Source organism: Erithacus rubecula (genome assembly GCF_903797595.1).
Source record: "Erithacus rubecula genome assembly, chromosome: 9".
NCBI lineage: Eukaryota > Metazoa > Chordata > Aves > Passeriformes > Muscicapidae > Erithacus > Erithacus rubecula.
The window spans coordinates 17,818,252-17,835,722 of record NC_136660.1 but is presented as its reverse complement, the minus strand read 5'-3'; the positions used below and the strand labels follow the sequence as shown (position 1 = coordinate 17,835,722).

Sequence of the window (17,471 nt, the reverse complement as noted above, 5' to 3'; positions counted from 1 at the left end):
TTAATGACAGAAAAAGGCTCAAGCAGACTCACTGAAGGAGGGCCTGTGCCATCCTTCAGTTGACAGAGAGGCAGATGATGTCAGGTTCTCCAAGGTCGTAGATTGCTGCACACTGAGCAGACACCGTCGGTTTGCCTGCTCTGGGCTTGCATGCTGGGACAGATTATGGTGCTGTTGTGCCAGTGTGGAGGATTCTCACCATCCTTTCTTCCCTTTACAGATGTTTGTGAGGCTTTAAATGTGACAGTCTCTCCTGGACCAACAGTGCAATACTCTGAGGGGGATAATGCTACCCTTTACTGCCACATTTCTCAAAAGAGGAAGACAGACAATTTGCTGGCTGTGCGGTGGGTCTTCGCTGCATCACCTACCCAGGAGCATCTGATGATCAAAATGACAAAGTTTGGGTCTGTCCAGTACTATGGAAATTACACTCATCGTTTTCACAAGCAAAGACTTCATCTTCTTAAAGAGAAACATGGAACTATGTACAAATTTCTTATTTTAAGCCTCCAGCAAACAGATCAAGGACATTATATATGCAAAGTACAGGAAATTGGCAAACACAGAAATAAATGGACAGCATGGTCAAATGGTACAGCAGCTACTGAAATAAGAGGTGAGAGATTACTGATATCAAGTCTATAATTGCTTCTTGTCCTGTGATCTCCTTTTTTTTTTCCTTGTAATTTCATCCATAAGACATTTGAACTTATATTATTTTTGAGTGTAATTTGTGAATAGAATAAGAAAAAATAATACTCAGCTTATATTTTGCCTGTCTCTTGGTGTTTCCTTTGCTCTTCATTCTAGTCTAGCAGCAGTTGGTAAGTAGCACTTTTGCCATCACTTCAGTGCTATTGTCTATATCACTTGCAGCCAGACAGCAGAACTAGAAAAGCAATGGCAAGCCTGCTGGTATTGAACTCTGGATAAAACGACCAGCAACAGTGGCAGATGTAAACCAAGTTGAAAACAAGCCATCTCTTTGGGATGGATTAGCTCAAATATTATGCCACCACACCCACACTTTCAGAGATGGGTGAAGTTGGATTTTGAGAGCAGACTCCTTTGAAGAGGTTGTTTTGCTTAGCATCCGTGCCATCAGTGTTAGGTTGCAAACTACCCCTCTGTTTGTGTCTTCATAAACAGATGAGTTGATTTCTCATTGGGACAACTCTAAAAATAATGCCAGAAAGCAGTGTAGAGTGTTTTCTCATTCACTGAGTGATGTAAGTTCCCAAATGCCTGTAGTGAAACATGGATTTGTCAGGAGTTCTCAGGGAGGGAATGGCATGTTCCAAGTGAGTGGCAGCAGAAGAAAAACCAATAGAAAATATTGTCACACCACCTGTCATACCCTCCTCACAAAGAGATGCTCCACATCTTTCATAGCTTCTCAGGTATTGCTAATTATAACACTGAAACCTCTCATTACTTTTCATAGCTCAACTATGGCATTCAGATCAATGAAGTTACTGAAAAGAAAGAAAAAAATCTGTAATTTTTCAGTCCAGTCCTTGAGTAATATTTCCCCCTGATTTTTAGTATGAGTCATGAATATGTAATCAGAATAGGGATTTGAGACCTCATGACTTCATAATTTTCACACTATCTGCTCAGCTGCTCTCCACTTCAAATGATCCAAAGCAGAACAGAAAACGTGAGATGAGGGAGGAAGACTGGCCAGCCTGTAGAGAGTTGTGGACACCCCATGGGGATCTGAGGCAAACACCACAACCACCCTGTCCCCTTAAAAGCAAATTTATTCTAACTCTAAATCCAGATAAAAGGTACCAGAAGTTACCTGAAATATTGCATATCTTTAAATGTCATAGCAACTGTTTTACCACTTACCTGGAAACAAGGGAGCACCTTTGCTAGCATTTGGCTAATGCATCCTGAGTGTATGGTACTTGCTGCACTTGAGAGGGAAGGTAACTCTTTTCCAAGTACTGATAAAGTTTCCAGTTTTCCCAACAGTAACACTTGGGCTTTTCAAGGAGATTTTATTCCAAACACATTTTGTATTTTATATTATGATCAGTTACACTTTATATTGCAAAGGGATTTACTTGTATTACAGTTAGACCCAGGATGCAGCAAAAGGAGCAATACAAATTGCCTGAAGCATTTAGATACTTAAGTTGTACTGCTTGGGCTTTATTAAATAAGGTAGCAGTGTTCCACCACATCACAGTTTCTGTGTTGCCTAACATTTTGTTCCAGTAATGCATCTACAGTTATGCCCAAATTCAAAATAGTATCTTTATGCTAAAGCATCAGGCTAATTTCTTAAAACCTTGCCCATCAAGCAGAGCCAGAAATAGAACAGTCCCTTTTTTTTTTTTTTTTTTTTTTTTAATTCATTCAAACAGGAAGAGGTTACTGTACAAGACACAGATTTCCAAGGAGAAAAGGATAATTCTGCTTCTTCAAAATGTAACTTGCTCTTGAAGCAAATTGACAGCTGGATCGATTGTATCTACAGATTAATCTATTAATTTATACTCAGATTTTATTATTTGCTAGCAAGTTTGCTTGTGTAAATTTGCATAGACCATTAAGAAGTTGCAAATACATTTTGTTGTAACACATAAGTTTGTACAAATACACATATTGGACTTACAGAAAAACAACAGTTGAGTTACAGGCTACAATTCCTTACTCAGTAATGATGACAGTTAAATTTTAGCTAGCTTCTACTTTAGGGGCAGAATACATTTCTTTGGAAAAGAAGCCTTGTTGTGGAGATGGAGTCTTTACAATTTCTGTTCCTGTGCTCATGTCAACTGCAGCAACTCTGTAGTGTTTTCAGAAGGTCCACCTGAAATTTGACCTGTTGCAATTTGCCCCTTTCAGTGTTGTGAATACAAGACATCAGATAGCATTTGTAAGAAGGCTGCTGTTAAATCTTGTTAGTAAAACCAAGAGAAATCCACATGCCAATGTTGCCAAGAAGTGTATTCTCATCCAGCCACGCAATGTCTTCTGTCTAAGATGAAAAATGGTTCTACTCCCTTCCTATAAGAAAGCTCAAAAGAATCAATATTCTTCTCAGAACAGTATTCACTATCCCAAAAACATTATTTGCAATCAGGCAATCCCTCATGATTCTGCACATCTCTTAGGAAGAGCAATACATATTCCAAATGGTTTCCAGTCCAAAAGAAGAGACTTCTTGTAGGAGGACAAATGTAGAAAATTAGGCAGTCCAGCTATAATCCTGCTGGCATGGACAACAAAAACAAGTCGATGATCACAACAATCTGTCTTGTTGGGAAGTTTATTTATCAGAATTTCCCATAGAAGAAAGTCTGAATTCTTAAATTAGTTGCACGTGGCATTTTCTAACAGTAAAAATGTTGCAAGATACAGGAATGCAAGATTATTTTTTTCCCAAAATGAACAAAACCCCTTTTTTCAGGGAAGTTATCCTGAAACACTTGCCAAAAATCTACACATTTGATCCTTTCATGTAACAAATGAGTAATTTGTTAAAATATTCAGGATGAGTTTCCCATCACAACTGAAGAGACATTTCATAAGTCCTGAAAGTTGTATATACATTGATCTAGCCCCACACTTCACATTCCTGCAGGGCACTCCTTAATGAATTCCCTTGCCAGTAAGATGCTTGTTCTCTAATGATTTGCCACATGAAGCTCTCTTGGAGGTTCAGACCTCACTGGCAATCTGGAGGACATTACCAGATTCCCATTGCAGTCATTGCTAGAGGAAGAAAAATCATGGAATTGGCATAAGTGACATTATCTAATGTGATGTCATAAAAAATACCAGCATGCATAAACAATCTGGCTGAGGAGAGCAGAGAGGGTTTTGAATAATGTTTCAGCAGTCAGCATTTGGATTCTGGTTCTAGGCTGTACAGCTGTTGTGATATTGACAGTCATCCATCCTTCTGAAACAGAGAGGACAATTCTGTGCAGCTGAACTGTTCCATCAAAGGGCAATTACACAAAACAAGATCTGGGGGCACTGAAGTCTAAGACAGAATGCATTTACTTCAAGAGATTCAAACTTTTTACGCCAGCCATTTTAAAATTTTTGTCATATCTTCTTTGGTTTTTTTCAGTGATTTCATCAAAATCTTCTGATCATCCTACTTTCAAGAGAAACCATGAAGCTTGGAAATTCTTTGAAGGTAAAGATACATCTTACTTCTGCTGTTTTTATGCATGATGTTAGTTTAGTCCAATGGACAGGACAACTAAAGTGCCCCAAATCAGGGGGCACTTGTTCTTGTGCTAGTTCTTGTGCAAACCCAGCCTTGCTTGAGAAATCATCCCACAAAGTACAAGGGGTCAAAGAGAATGGAAGTCAAAAAGGGGAGATAAAAGAAAATGGAAGGGTCCACTTCACTTTCTTTTATCTGTTATGGCCAATAAGAGAATAACCACTGGAAGTAAATTACAACACCTGGATAAAAGCTATGAAGGGAGACTGTACACGAAGGCTGCAGTTTGAAAAAGAAAAAATAATCATACAAAAATTTCAAGCCAGTCTGCCAGCAGAAGAAGCAATTGCAGACTTTTGTCCTTCTTCTCCAGCCACTCAGCACTCTCCCCACTGCCACTTTCCTTGTTTCATTGTTTGTCTGTTTGTTTGTTTTCTACTTCTGTTACAAAAAAAAAGTACAGCTGTTTGAGTAGCAAAATAACCCAACTGAAGTTCTTTTGGGTTTTGAGTTACTGCTCAAAAAATCCCCAAAACCCAAACCAGTCCTTTGTTTGCTCCTGAAAGTCACAACTCATAAGTGCAGTTATATCTGTTTGCATTTATGCAGACTTCAACCAAATTTTAAACTATAGGAAAGTTTCAAGAGGGTTAAACTACTTCTGAACTGTTACCCTAAATTGTCTGGGCCAGAGTCTATTTAGATCTTGTAAATGTAACTTTTTTCTGTCCTGTCATCATGGAGCATCAGCTGCAACACTGACCATCATCTGCTTGGGTTTCAGATCTGTACGTGTACGCAGTGTTTGTGTGTTCCATAGGAATCATCAGTGTCCTCCTTTTTACACTTGTCATTCTCTGTCAGTCACTTCTGAACAGGAGGAGATCCACAGGTGAGCATTTTTGCCATTTTTGATAACTGCAAAGCCCTTCCCAAAAAGGGGGCAGGGGATGGGGAGAAGAGAATGCAGAGAAAGCAGGAAAAATAAATATTTCCTTGCCTTGATTGTAATTCTAAATAAAATTAGTAGGAAGAAAAAAATTCTGAAAGCCAAATTTGAACAAAGGCATTTTCTTTCTTTTAGGTAGAGAGGAAATAAAGCTTTAAATTTGCTTTGGACTTCTCAAAAATCTTTTGCCTTTGCACAAACATAAGTTGAAGGTAGTTGGAGCTTCTTTCAGGGGAGACCAAGTGCTGAATCATTAAGTGGCATTCTGACCAGAAGCTAAAATTTTGCATGAGTCATGTTTCTCCAGATGTAGAGGGGTTTCAAAACAATCTTTACTCTGTTCTATTTTATTCTCCTTTCTTGAGTAGCTGTCAGTATTCTTGGGAATTGGAGAGATTTTATTAGCAGTCTCTCACTTGCAGTATTTTCTGAAACTAAAGCATTATTTCAACATTCAAATCTATCATTTCATAATAATATTTCAAGATCAAGGGTTACTGTTTCATTCTTTGCCTCAGAGAGGGTTTCTCAAAGAGGCTGCATCAAAGCAGTGTTGTAAACAGAAGTGCTATTTGAGATCTGTGGAGTAATCAGTGCAGGCTCTGCTTCCATTTCAGTTTAAGAGTGGTTTATTTGGGGACCTCACACAAGCTGCAAGGATGAGATACCAGCACACTTAGCAGCCACCATGTCAGGGGAGAGTGTAAGGACCACCTCTGAACAGAAGCTTTCAGAAGGAGTTTGGTTAATGACTTGCTTTGTTAATGACAGGAGAGAATCATGGCTTTGCTGCCTCTGCAGCCTACACAGACCCCACGAAGGAATGAGTGACTCAGATACACAAGTGAGAAGATGTGTAAAGCCAGAGATAGATGTATGGAGAAGCCCTTGCCTGACCACAAACACATTTCAGGCTGTGGTTCCGTCTTCCTGGTAGTGCACTTAGCAGAGTAACTCTGATTCTGACTGAACCCAACAGCTCTGCTTGCCAAGAGGAAGGAGTGAGATTGATGTTACTCTTCCTAGCCTGTTAAGTGATGACAAAGGTTTTGTGCCAAGGGAGTGCCCACACTTAAGTATGTTGGTCATGATGAGTTACCCTGAAGCCACAAGCAGTAGATTGATGTTTCTCAGTTTTTCTTGAGCAGACATTGAGTTAGAATTTGCTTGGTTTTGTCAATTTACTGCTGTGAGCATACAAGCAGCTTCAAGGAAATGTCTTTTTACATTGAACCAGCACCAGCAAAATACCGAACTAATATACAATATAGAATAAAGATATACAAAAGGGGAAAAGTAGGTTCTTCTGAGCTGCTAAAACCTTTATTCACTACCCAAATATCTGAATATTTGCATGCTCAAAAACGTGCCAGCAGTGTACATGAGCATCCCCTTACTCCCAGAGGATTACTGTTCTCCTATTTAAGAAAGACCTGACAGGTAGATGGAAGCACTGCCTTGACTGGCTTAAACATTGTCCCTGTGTCACTGGTTCTCTCAGCACCCATTTCCTTAGGACCAAAATGCACCTCCTGGGAGCTGTATAGCTCCCTTAGAATGGGAGAAATTTGCTAAGTCCAAATATGAAAACTTTTCCCATAGAGAGGGGAATAATCATGTGAGTGCCCTGTTTGGTTTTCATGGTCATTTAAAGAACAGAGAATGAGAAGGGAGGGGCATGTCTGTGTTGCATTCAACTTCACCTCAAGACCCAGGGATGCACTCTCTCATCCTTCTGCAATATAAATTGGCAATAGGTTGACCAGAAGAGCCAGTGTCTGCCCTTTAAGAGAGGCATGGAAGCCACAAAGCCACAAAAGAGCATCTTAATAACCCTGGCTCCTGAAAGGCTGCAGTGGGGGCAGCTGCCCTTGCAGGACTACTGACTCAGAGGAATACAAAGTAGAAGGATTTACACAGCTCACACACACAGCTGTCAGAGACAGGATGGTGGCTGGACTAGACCTCTGATCTGCTCCCAGAAGGGATCCCTTTATGCCACAATCTGACTTAGATTAGGACCAGCCGTGGCTCCTGTGGGTGAATGGTTTATTTCAAGCTTCTGGAAATAAATACGGACACCACAAGGGAAATAAAAGTCTTCAAAGTAAAATTACTGGCCTGCTGTGCTTTTCCTTAGCAAGCTATCTTTTGGTTGGGCTGACCACTGGAATGTGTGTTGCCTAGCATTTCCACAGCAGATTTTTGGTGTTGTTTAACACATTCTCCTTTCCCAAGACTAGCTATGTCTTTGAGTCAGACTGCATTTTATAGCATAATACACAATGTATGCTGACTATCATTAGCTCTCTCAGTGTAACAACCTGGCAGCTCCACCATCTCAGCAACACAGGTCTGTCTTCAATGCTCATTTAAAACTCATAAAGTGTTGGTGTGAAGCCACATTTTCTTTGTTTCTTTTCTTTAACAGTGAAGCATTACCTGGTGAAATGCCCACAGAACAGGTAGGAGATTACACATCTCTTTACTCTAAACCAAGGTAGCAGTTCTGGATTTTTTTTTTTTTTTTTTTTTTTTTTTTGCTATATGTATGTTGAAGAATAGGAGTAATGTTTTCAAAATGCTTATGGGAACATAAGTAATATCAGATCCCTGACTCATGAATGTGCCTGCTGTACATGGAAAAGGAGATCTTCCTGGGCTGGCTGTAGGTCCTGCAGGTGTTCCAGTGACAAGCCTCTCCTTGATGCTCTGAATTGCTTTCTGAAGAAGCCTGCTTTCATTCTGTGTGGGTTTCTAGGGTTCTCCAACACCTCATGGGATAGGAACGACTTAAACTGTCCATACACATAGAACAAATCATAATGTTACCCAGGGATTCCCACACCCAGGAATGGAGTGGGTCTCAAAAGCAGATTTTTGAGGCCCACAGTCTGTTTCCAGCTGAAGACTCCAAGTGATGGGAAGAATTCTGCTGCTGCTGCAGTGTAAATCACTGTCCCTTTAAATACCACTGTCTGCCAAAAGTTTTTTGATGGTGTGGCTATAAAACTGATTTCCATTGTATGATTTTCCTGATATGTGTATTGGGCTGGAACTGCAGTAAAAATAAATGACAAATATTTTACAAACAGAAATTAGGAAGGAGGGTTGCCTCATAACAACACAGGAGCACAGCTGTTACCCAGTTCTCAGTGACAGAAACCATGTGGTTGTAGCCTTGCAGTTTAAATCCAACCTCTTGGTATCACATACTGTTTCTCATAGTCTCTTTAGGCACTATGGGACTCAATGCCAAGTATAGCACACCCTAGATCCTCCAGCAGCGTGATTTTTAGTGCATTCTCATGGGATTATCATGGTATTCAATCTAGCTGGCACTCAGATGAAGTGAAATCCAAACAAAGCAGCACAGTGTTCAGGACAGACCAATACAAACCAAAACTTTCATGTTATTCATGATTATTCATCTTTGTTCTGTGACCTTGACCAGCCAGCACACTACCCAAAAATTCAGAGACTGCTCAGTAATTTCCATTTTTTTCTGGATGTTTTCGCTTTCCCCCTTCTTTATTAACTGCTGGGGCAAAGTTGGAATTACAAAAAACAAACAAACAAACAAAAAAGAATGGGGAGGAAATCAGAGTATATTGGTAGGGAACATAAGAAGAGAAGAAATAATGGAGCAAGGCAGTCAGATAAAAACTCATACTACACACACTGACTCTCTGGGAATAGATGATAGCATACTGCTAGATGATGCTGATACTGCTGCAAACACTGAACTTAGGAGGCTGAATAGAGGGGAGAAAACAAGCAAATATGATTTCTGCACCATAAAGTAGTCTCTAGAAGTGCAAGAAATGCATGACTCTGTATGGATAAAAACACAGTTTAATGTATTTCAGTGTGACAAGTTATGCTAATGCTAATGAAATCCTCCATCACACAAATGCATGCTTAAAGTGCATTGACTTTAGGGCTTTAAAATTAAATAGCTATGAAAGTGTTACCAGCATCATAATTTTTATGTTTCACACTTGGTACCATTTATTTTCCACCCTCTGCTCAAAGCACAAACCATCACTTCCTGTGAACCGATTGCTCTTCACCTGCAAATTCCTTGTCTTGGAACTTAATTTAACACATTTAGACCCAAAACCTACTGTCTAAATATCCATTAGGCCAAAGTGATTAACTAATTTGCATGAGATTCTTGCCATTTAAAATTACTGCTGTGCAAAATTCAGCCTTCATTGGAGAAGCTCAATTCCAGCTCCCTTAGTGATATTTCAAACACAGAGTAGAATCCAGTTTCAAAATTACATTAATAGTCTGGTGTCTAAGAAATGTCTGTATTCCCACTGCAATAATACCTAAGCATCTTAAAATATTTTATGTCTTGACATCAGAATGATGTTTTTACTTTTAATTGGAATCTAAAACACAACAGGCTAAGTGATTTGCCCCAGGTCTCACAAAATGGCTGTGGTAGAAAAGAAAATTAAATCCAGATTTCCTGAGTGTAACAAAGCAAATGTTTAGGTTTTGGTTTGCTACTTGACCAATAACAAATTAAGGGGAAAAAAAAAAGAGTTGACCAAAACCCATTTCTTTACCACATTTTAAAAATAACTACCTAAATAAAATAGTACAGTTATTTTTGGTTTTCCAGACCACCTAATTCCATTTTCTGGTGTTTTCTTTTCTTTAAATAAGCTTCCTCATATTATTTTCTTTGTTATTGGATCATTTTGCCAGTTTTCAGATCCAGAAACCCCCAGGAGGTGAAGCTTTGAAAATAGGAACATTTTTCTCTGTCTTGTGTATTTGTGTTGGCCTGAACTCTCTAGTCCTTCAGTGACTGTTCCTCTGGAGATAAGTGATTGGAAGTAAATAAAGTGTTTGCCTCAGAAAGGTGTCCATCTTGACACCTTGGTTCTGCCATACAGAACCAGAAACAAGAATCTGGCTGGCACCTTTTCACACAGCTCTCCTATCTGGAAAATACCCAACTGACTCCCACTTCACTCAGGTGAATTTTTGTCATACCCCTGCAGACCTTTGACAAGAGAAAATAGCTGACTTAGATGGCAACAGGAAAAGTTCCACATCCTAGACTCTAATAAGGATAGCAAAGCCAGAATTCTAGTCATTTCCTAGGTCTTGCACAGCCATGACCTCCAGGGAAACTGCTGCCCTGGATCCATGATTATTGCACACCTTCCACAGGTGACTTCCCCAAACCCCTGTATTTTTCTTAGTCTCTAAAACTCATTAGGTCCTTCAAGAAATGCACAGTGTGACATCGTTGAAATAGAAGCCAGGGGGCTGCAGAAGGGGATGGAGATAAAAAACTAACTTTCCTTTAGACATAGAACGAGACAAGCTCACAAAGAAGCAGTGTTTCAGAGCCAAGGAGTCTTTTCTGAGCCTCCTTGTTTGGTTTGAGGAGCTCAGTTCTAAGACAGCAAGTATAGTTATTGTATCTCCCAGAATTAGTTAACCCTGTGTGGCCCTGGCATTTAAAAGAAACCTGCAAGTCTCAAATGCATTTCTTTGTAGCTTCACTTTTCCTGGCAAAGCAGGAATAACTAATGCAATGAATTGACACTAAGCCTTTTCATGTATTGTGCTTAAAGAAGTTGTCTTGGAACAACAGCATCTTTAAGCTGCACATCTGCCTTTATGACCTTGGATTATTAAAACAAAAAAGAATTTAAAAAATCATTCTCATCTCCTTTTTGATAGTCTTTCTTCTTGGTAGTGTACTGTTTGTACAAAGAAGCCAGGCAGAAAATTTCATTTTCTGCTGGTTTTAAACCAGTTCGTCTTGATTTTAGTATGGAGACAAATGGTTGTTTTGGGATAGGTTCATAGTAGAGAAGGCAGACTTAAAAATTGTTTCAATCTAACCCTCAGTTTACATAAGATGTGATTAATTTGTAAATCATGAACATATTTTATTTTTTCAACACTTTTTAGAAAGTTCGGCAGCAAACCTACGTTTTTGAATGAGTACACAAAACAGAACTCAGGAAAACCAGCAAACCAGAGTCTTTTTGTACACAATCCACACAAGTGTAAATCCAGAGTGATTTTGCCAATGGTAGTGACATTCATTTGGATTTACAACTGTGTAGAATGGTAATGTCTGCAATTTTGTTGTTCTTGTGTGGGCAATAGCTGTGACATCTTAACTTTCATTAAGTCTTTGGCCCAGTCTGAATATTTTATTCTATTAATACAAAGAGAATGTTTCATTATGCAAAAGAATCTGGAGAGGAGCAGGAGCTTGGGACAGATGATTTAAAATTCAGTGAAATAAGTGTTGACTGTGGAGACCCTGGTTGTGTTCATGGTGTGGTGGAGCTCACAGCACAGAAGAGAAACCACAACCACCTGCCCCAGCCTTCCTCAGGGTGAGCCCAGGGCAGACACAGCTGAGCAGTGCCTGCTTACCAAGCCACCTCCACCACTGCAGCCTCTTAACTGAATGGTTTGCACTCTCCCCCCAGCCCAGCTGTAAGTTAAGATTCCTTTCATTCCCACTTAAGCCAGTACAATTTTATTCCCCTTTAGCAGCAAGGGGAATAGCTTTAGGGGAACTGGCCTTAAAATTAAACTCTAATAATCCAAACAGACAGGAGTCTGTTTACAGCATAACTTGTATTCTTCCCTCATAGCTAAGAGCACCTTTTCAGCACAGATGTACTGGAGAATGCCTGAGTTGTACAGTGGAGCACAGCTTTTTGTATTCTCTGGGCACACTGGCCCCCTTGAAGAAGCCAGATTTTGCAGCTGTGGGTTTGTGAGCTGCCTGAAGACATGCTGCATGCTCTCTTAGTCTCTCAACCAGTCTTAGCCCAGAATCTGCATCAAAGATTTTGCTTTTCCCATGGAAGCTTATGCAACTATTATAATCTGTCTGAGTCTCTGACCCTCGAGGGCAGGTGGGCAGAAGTTCATCCTGGGTGCAGCAGTGGGGTCATGCATGCTTTTAAGGAATAGGTGCTATGAAATGGGTCTTGTTTAAACCTGACAGTTTGCATTTTCTATGCCAGGATGAATGAGACTGAGTTTCTCAGCCATACTATATGGCTGAAAGAGGTGCAAATCCCAGAGCATTTATAACCCCTTTTAGTTTTTTTTTCAACCTAAGAGGTTTCTCATTGTATACCCAGATCACAATGCAGGTTGTTGGGCACAGACAGGTGGAAGGTGATGTCTTTTCATGAACTGACAGGGACAAACTTTTTTTCCCTCCATTGCCTTAATTTTTCCCTCATTTTTGGGCTTATGCTTTGCAGCTCTGGGGAGACAGTTACCAGTGTGACAAGCATGTCTCCTCTACAGCCTAAGAAGGTAAAGAAAAAGAAAGAGAAGGAGAAACTGGAGCAGCCACCAGCCATCCCAGCAAAAGGTATGAAAACAGAGGCACAGAGATATTTCAGATCCTGAGCACAGCCCTGGAGGGACAGCAGAGTGTGGGATGTCAGGAATCCTGCACTTTGTTTCTCCTGTGAGGTGGCCTGTTCTTGCTCCTATCTAGGAGGGAAGGAATGCCCTGTACTTGCTGCTGGGACAGACTGTCCTCTCCCTGCAGCTTTAGACATTCTGAGATGCTACTCAGTGAGTCCAAGCAGGAGGTCTCAGCTCCCACTAACTGAGGAGAGAGAGGAGCCTCTGCAGCAATATTCACTCTGCTCACAGAGAAGATTAAGGTTAGGCAAATTAAAATTACCTGTTGGGGGTATTCTGAGGGAACCCAGCACATTGCATCCTTTAAAACTTCGGCTGCATTTGGGAATTCAAGCAAACTGAGCAGATAAAGACCAGCCTCTTGGGGACTTCATTTTCCAGGAGGATGTGCAGCTCCAGGTCACTCTCACAAACTCTTGGGTGAACCTTCTGAGCAATGCTGCTTGTGCTGAGCCAGTGAGAGAGAGGAGGGAAAGGACCTGAAGATTTGCTGTGGGTTAGGTGACAAATGGAGAGTTCTCAGGGGGTATTCTTGCTCTAGCATTTGCATACAAACAGCATGTCTTGCATATCTGATTCTTTAATTTTACGAGTTTTTCTAATTCAAAATGTTCATTATGTTTCCTCATAAAGTACCTGAAATATGGTTAAATTCAGATAAATAAGTACATGCATTTGCTTCTAATTTGCTATTAATATATAATTTGTAAATTGCTAATACATAAACTAAAAGTGGATGATTATAATATGGAATGATCCCTTAATATTTATTTTTGTAGCTCCAATTGCCAATAATTTCCCGAAGCCCAAGCTCTTGAAACCTCAAAGAAAATTGATCCTGGTGAGTAATTTTCTATGACATAATTTTCTGCATATTCTTCTCTCTCAATACAAATGCTGTTATGTTGCCAGAACTCTAGGTTCAGATATTATAAATTGCCTAAAAAAATCATACAGGTTCTTTTTTTTTTTTTTTTAAATAATAATTTTTCAAATGATGAATTATCTTGGTTCTTTTCATTTTGAGCATTATGTTACACTGGATTATGTTTTTCAACTTTCTAACAGTTGTCATGTCTACAAACTTGGCCTGTCCTTAAATGAAACCTGGTATTCATTCTCATGTGCTCCTGGCAGCTGGTATTTTGGAAAAAAATACCAGTTATTGACTGAATCATAACTGTACTGTTCGCACTTCTTTTGGACTTTTCAAGTGAGAAATGGGGAGCCTTATTCTGCACTTCTCTGGTGTAAGTCAGAAATGCCTTGAATTTCAGGAATAAGATGGATATATATATAGTTCATACTAAGGAAAAAACCCTTCATATAACAGTTTCTCTAGGGAATGAGTTTCTGTTTGAAAAAATTTCCTTGCAGATACAAGATACAGTACAAGATGTCAGACAAATCAGTCGGATGGGGAGATGTTTCTCTGCTTTTGTAACAAAGTGGTAATAGAGTGACAGAGTTTTATACCAGCTCACATCAGATGCCTGTAGCTGCAGTGGTCTGCTATGCTCCCTGTCTAGGCAATAGAAAAAGAGATGAGTTAGAGTCAGACCCTGATGCTCCTGGTAGTTCAGACTACTGCTCTGAGTTGCCTTTTGGGAATCCTTTCTTCCTTCTCTGGCAATAGAGATCCTAGAAAGACCAACTTGCTGTATTGGGTGAAGGTGGGTGCCTAAAATTATGCCACTGGAATAACTCAAGTGCTGTGTGATGGTTTCACTTTCAGATGGGGCTTAGAATTGGGAACCTTCCCATCAATTGTCAGTAAATAACCCCTACTTTTTACCATCCTGAGTACCTGGGCATAATGCCAGGTGACTTGAGAACAGTTCAGCAAAAATCTTAGGCAATTTTACTGCTTGGATATGGAGCTCATCATTCCTCTGCTGGTCCTGCTGGGATTCCCCTTGGCCAGACTCTGCTCATACAGGTCAGGCTTTGGTAGAGGAAGAGGCAGAGTTTTAAAACTCCATGTAAAAGGCCTTATGTTGACATAGGTAATTGTGGCAGGCTGGAGCTATGCAAAGAGGGCAAAGACCAGATGAGAATATTTGGCACCACGGGTGACAGCCACCCTTTGCTGTGCACAGTGTAAATACTGGGCACATCAGTAATCAGGCAGTCTGCAGCCCTCTTAGGAAAAGCTCTCACCAGTTAAAGCACTCAGACCCTTCCTGCAGGTCAATAAAGCACATCTACTCATGCTGAACTTGAAGGAAATCTGTTTCCAGATACTTCTTCTTTCTGGAATAATTCCAAGGTTAGCCCTCAAATAGCTGTTGACTCTTTCCTTCCTGCTACACAACACCAGTCAAGGTCCAAACACTGGAGGTGAGCAGGAATAAAGCCTTTGCAAACAAAAAATCAGCTTTGTCTCTCCTAGCACAGCTGAGGATCCACATGCTGCATGCACACTGCAAACTCTGTTTTGATGCCTTGCTGTTGGATTTGAGTCTGGCAGCTGTTTCCATATGTTGTTCTCTTCCCTTTCATGTTTCACCTCAGAGTGCACCTGGAGAGATGTACCAGCCCACAGAAAGTACACAATCTATGGACATGAGTTGGTTTTAAGTTGAAAAGTGATCCAACAAATGGACTCACCTAGCAATAAAGTGCATTAAGGGACAAAGTAAACTAAACCAAGGTCAGTCTATAAGGCACATTCAGAAGCTGAGTAGGGCACTTCCCAGAGCAGTTTCCCAATTCCATTCCTCTTGCCTCCTTTTACAACATAGTTGTCTATGTTTTTGTATTCTCAGGAAAAAATATAACATACATTTTGCTTTTAAACTACTTTTTTTTTTTTTTTCAGTGACGAAAATTAAACTAATTGAAGTAAAAGTAAGTTAAAGAAAGATTCTTTAAATGAAAAAGAAAGATGAAAAATTTAGAAAATACAGAGAAAAAGACATGTCAAATACATCTAAATGAAACTTTTTTTATTATTTTAGCAAACTTGTCTCCCCATTTTAATTCTCAAAAAATTCTCAGATTTTAAATTTTTCATCTGCTTTGGGGCAAAAAAAAGTATCAGCATCCTGCCAAAACTCTGCAGGCTAAAATAACCTTTTCTTTCCAGCTATAATGATTGCACAGCTGGTGTCTGTACTAGGTATTTTTTCACTGATGGCACACACTTAACCACGTAATCACTACTGCAAAGACAGACACAAATTGCTGAGTTTCTGGGCTACTTCTGCAGTTTCCCTGTGCAACCCAAGGAAGGGATTATACTGGGGCACCAGGAGAATATTCTAGAAAACCTAAGCTAACAAGATAGAGTGTAAAGGAACATTACAAAATAATTCCAGTGTTTTGGGAAATTTTTTTGTAATAGCCTAAATACCAGCAAAATTATTTCCAGAGGACATATGCTTTTGGTTTCTTGAAAGATGTTTATAATAAGCTAGAGAATTTCTTTTGTTGTTAACGTGCTAGAGTGGGTTGCAGTATAATTTTAAAAGAACACAATAACCTGGATAAAATATGGACATAATCTCAATGAAAATTAAAAAAAAAAAAGAGAGTGAGAGAGAGAAAGCCTAATACCAAGTTCAATTGCACAGTTTTGAGTAAAGCCTTTTAAATACTCTGTTTAAGTCATATTGCTTTTGCTTTAGCCAGAATAACAATTCTATGCTCCCCCTGTTGCAAAAATATTCCCCATCAGTGTCATTCTCTATTAGTATCAATGAGAAATGTGTACAGATCAAAGGAAATAGAGATGCTGAAATGCAGAAAGGGATGTTTTTTATAGCATACAAGAAGCACAGAGAGTCATTATGAAGAAGAAAATTCTGGGGGCCTACAAACTCTTCTCTCTATGGGCTGTTCTGTTCTTTCCTTAAGTATTTAGCCCTTTGAGTTGGTAGAGATAAATCTTCTGCTTCCTCAACCAAATTTTCTGCCAAGCCTTTCATTGCCTCCTAGAGATTAGCTGTCATAGCCCAAGAGTGTCAGTTGCAGAATATCATCTAAATGAAAAGGCTTTACTGTCTTTTCATGAAGGTTTAAACCATCAATCTTAGGAGCTCCTATTGATTCACTACAACCAATGGAAAGGATGTGACTTCAGGTTGGAAAAAATCTTCAAATCTTTACTTATGCAAAATTTTTGTTGACTTCATCATTTTCAGACTCAGTTTTAAGGGGAGGAATACCTGCCCAGATAATACAGGCTTATAGAGAACCTTCTGATTCTGCCACTGGCATGTGCACTCTGCTGTATCATAGATATATCACACTTTGAAATCAGGTAAATATCTCCTGTATTAAAAATTATCCCCTTGGGCTTAGTTCTTCAAACTCACCCACATAATTGTCACAGTCCACAAGAGCTGGCTTCTGCTGTTCCAACACTGACTAACCTCTTGAATAACCTCTATTGAATAAAGTATATTTAGCTCCTCTTGTTCCTGTGGGATTTCTGAAGCAGAGTCCTCTCAGGGACCGTGGTACTGAGCTATTAAGAGAAGAATCTTTCTGCCTTCAGCTCATACAGCATAGACAGCTTTGTTTATTTCAGCATGGATTGGATCACCAGTGGCTCAGCACAACATGGTTACTGAGATCTGCTTTTGATGATGATGATGTAAAAGTTACTTGAGAAACAGGAGGGGATTATGGTTATCTAAGGTGGAAGGAAATTTCTAGCAGTCAGTATTTTGCACAACTGGTAGAATTTCTCAGTAGTCTTAACTGTAGGTACCATTGGCCCTTTCCTTGAGAAAGAAAAAGGAAGTGAAGTACATCTGCTCAGTAATTTGTGAATTCTGAAGCTGGGAGCAATCAGGTCTTCCCTTCTGTTGGATGACAAATTAAAAGCTGTGCCACCCTCTGTTAGAAGAGTTGTTTCCTCCACAGCATGCAACA

General features: G+C 39.7%; 1 protein-coding gene across 1 annotated transcript in view; it reads left to right on the top strand.

Annotated features, from left to right (window-relative positions):
• VSTM4 (V-set and transmembrane domain containing 4) overlaps positions 1–17,471 on the top strand; it is a 31,806-nt gene that overhangs the window by 5,152 nt on the left and 9,183 nt on the right. The window contains exons 2-7 of the mRNA XM_079312022.1: positions 221–619; positions 4,097–4,165; positions 4,983–5,090; positions 7,579–7,612; positions 12,419–12,531; positions 13,370–13,431. Of these exons, the coding sequence (XP_079168148.1) occupies positions 221–619; positions 4,097–4,165; positions 4,983–5,090; positions 7,579–7,612; positions 12,419–12,531; positions 13,370–13,431 (785 nt within the window). The remainder of the gene's footprint in view (positions 1–220; positions 620–4,096; positions 4,166–4,982; positions 5,091–7,578; positions 7,613–12,418; positions 12,532–13,369; positions 13,432–17,471) is intronic.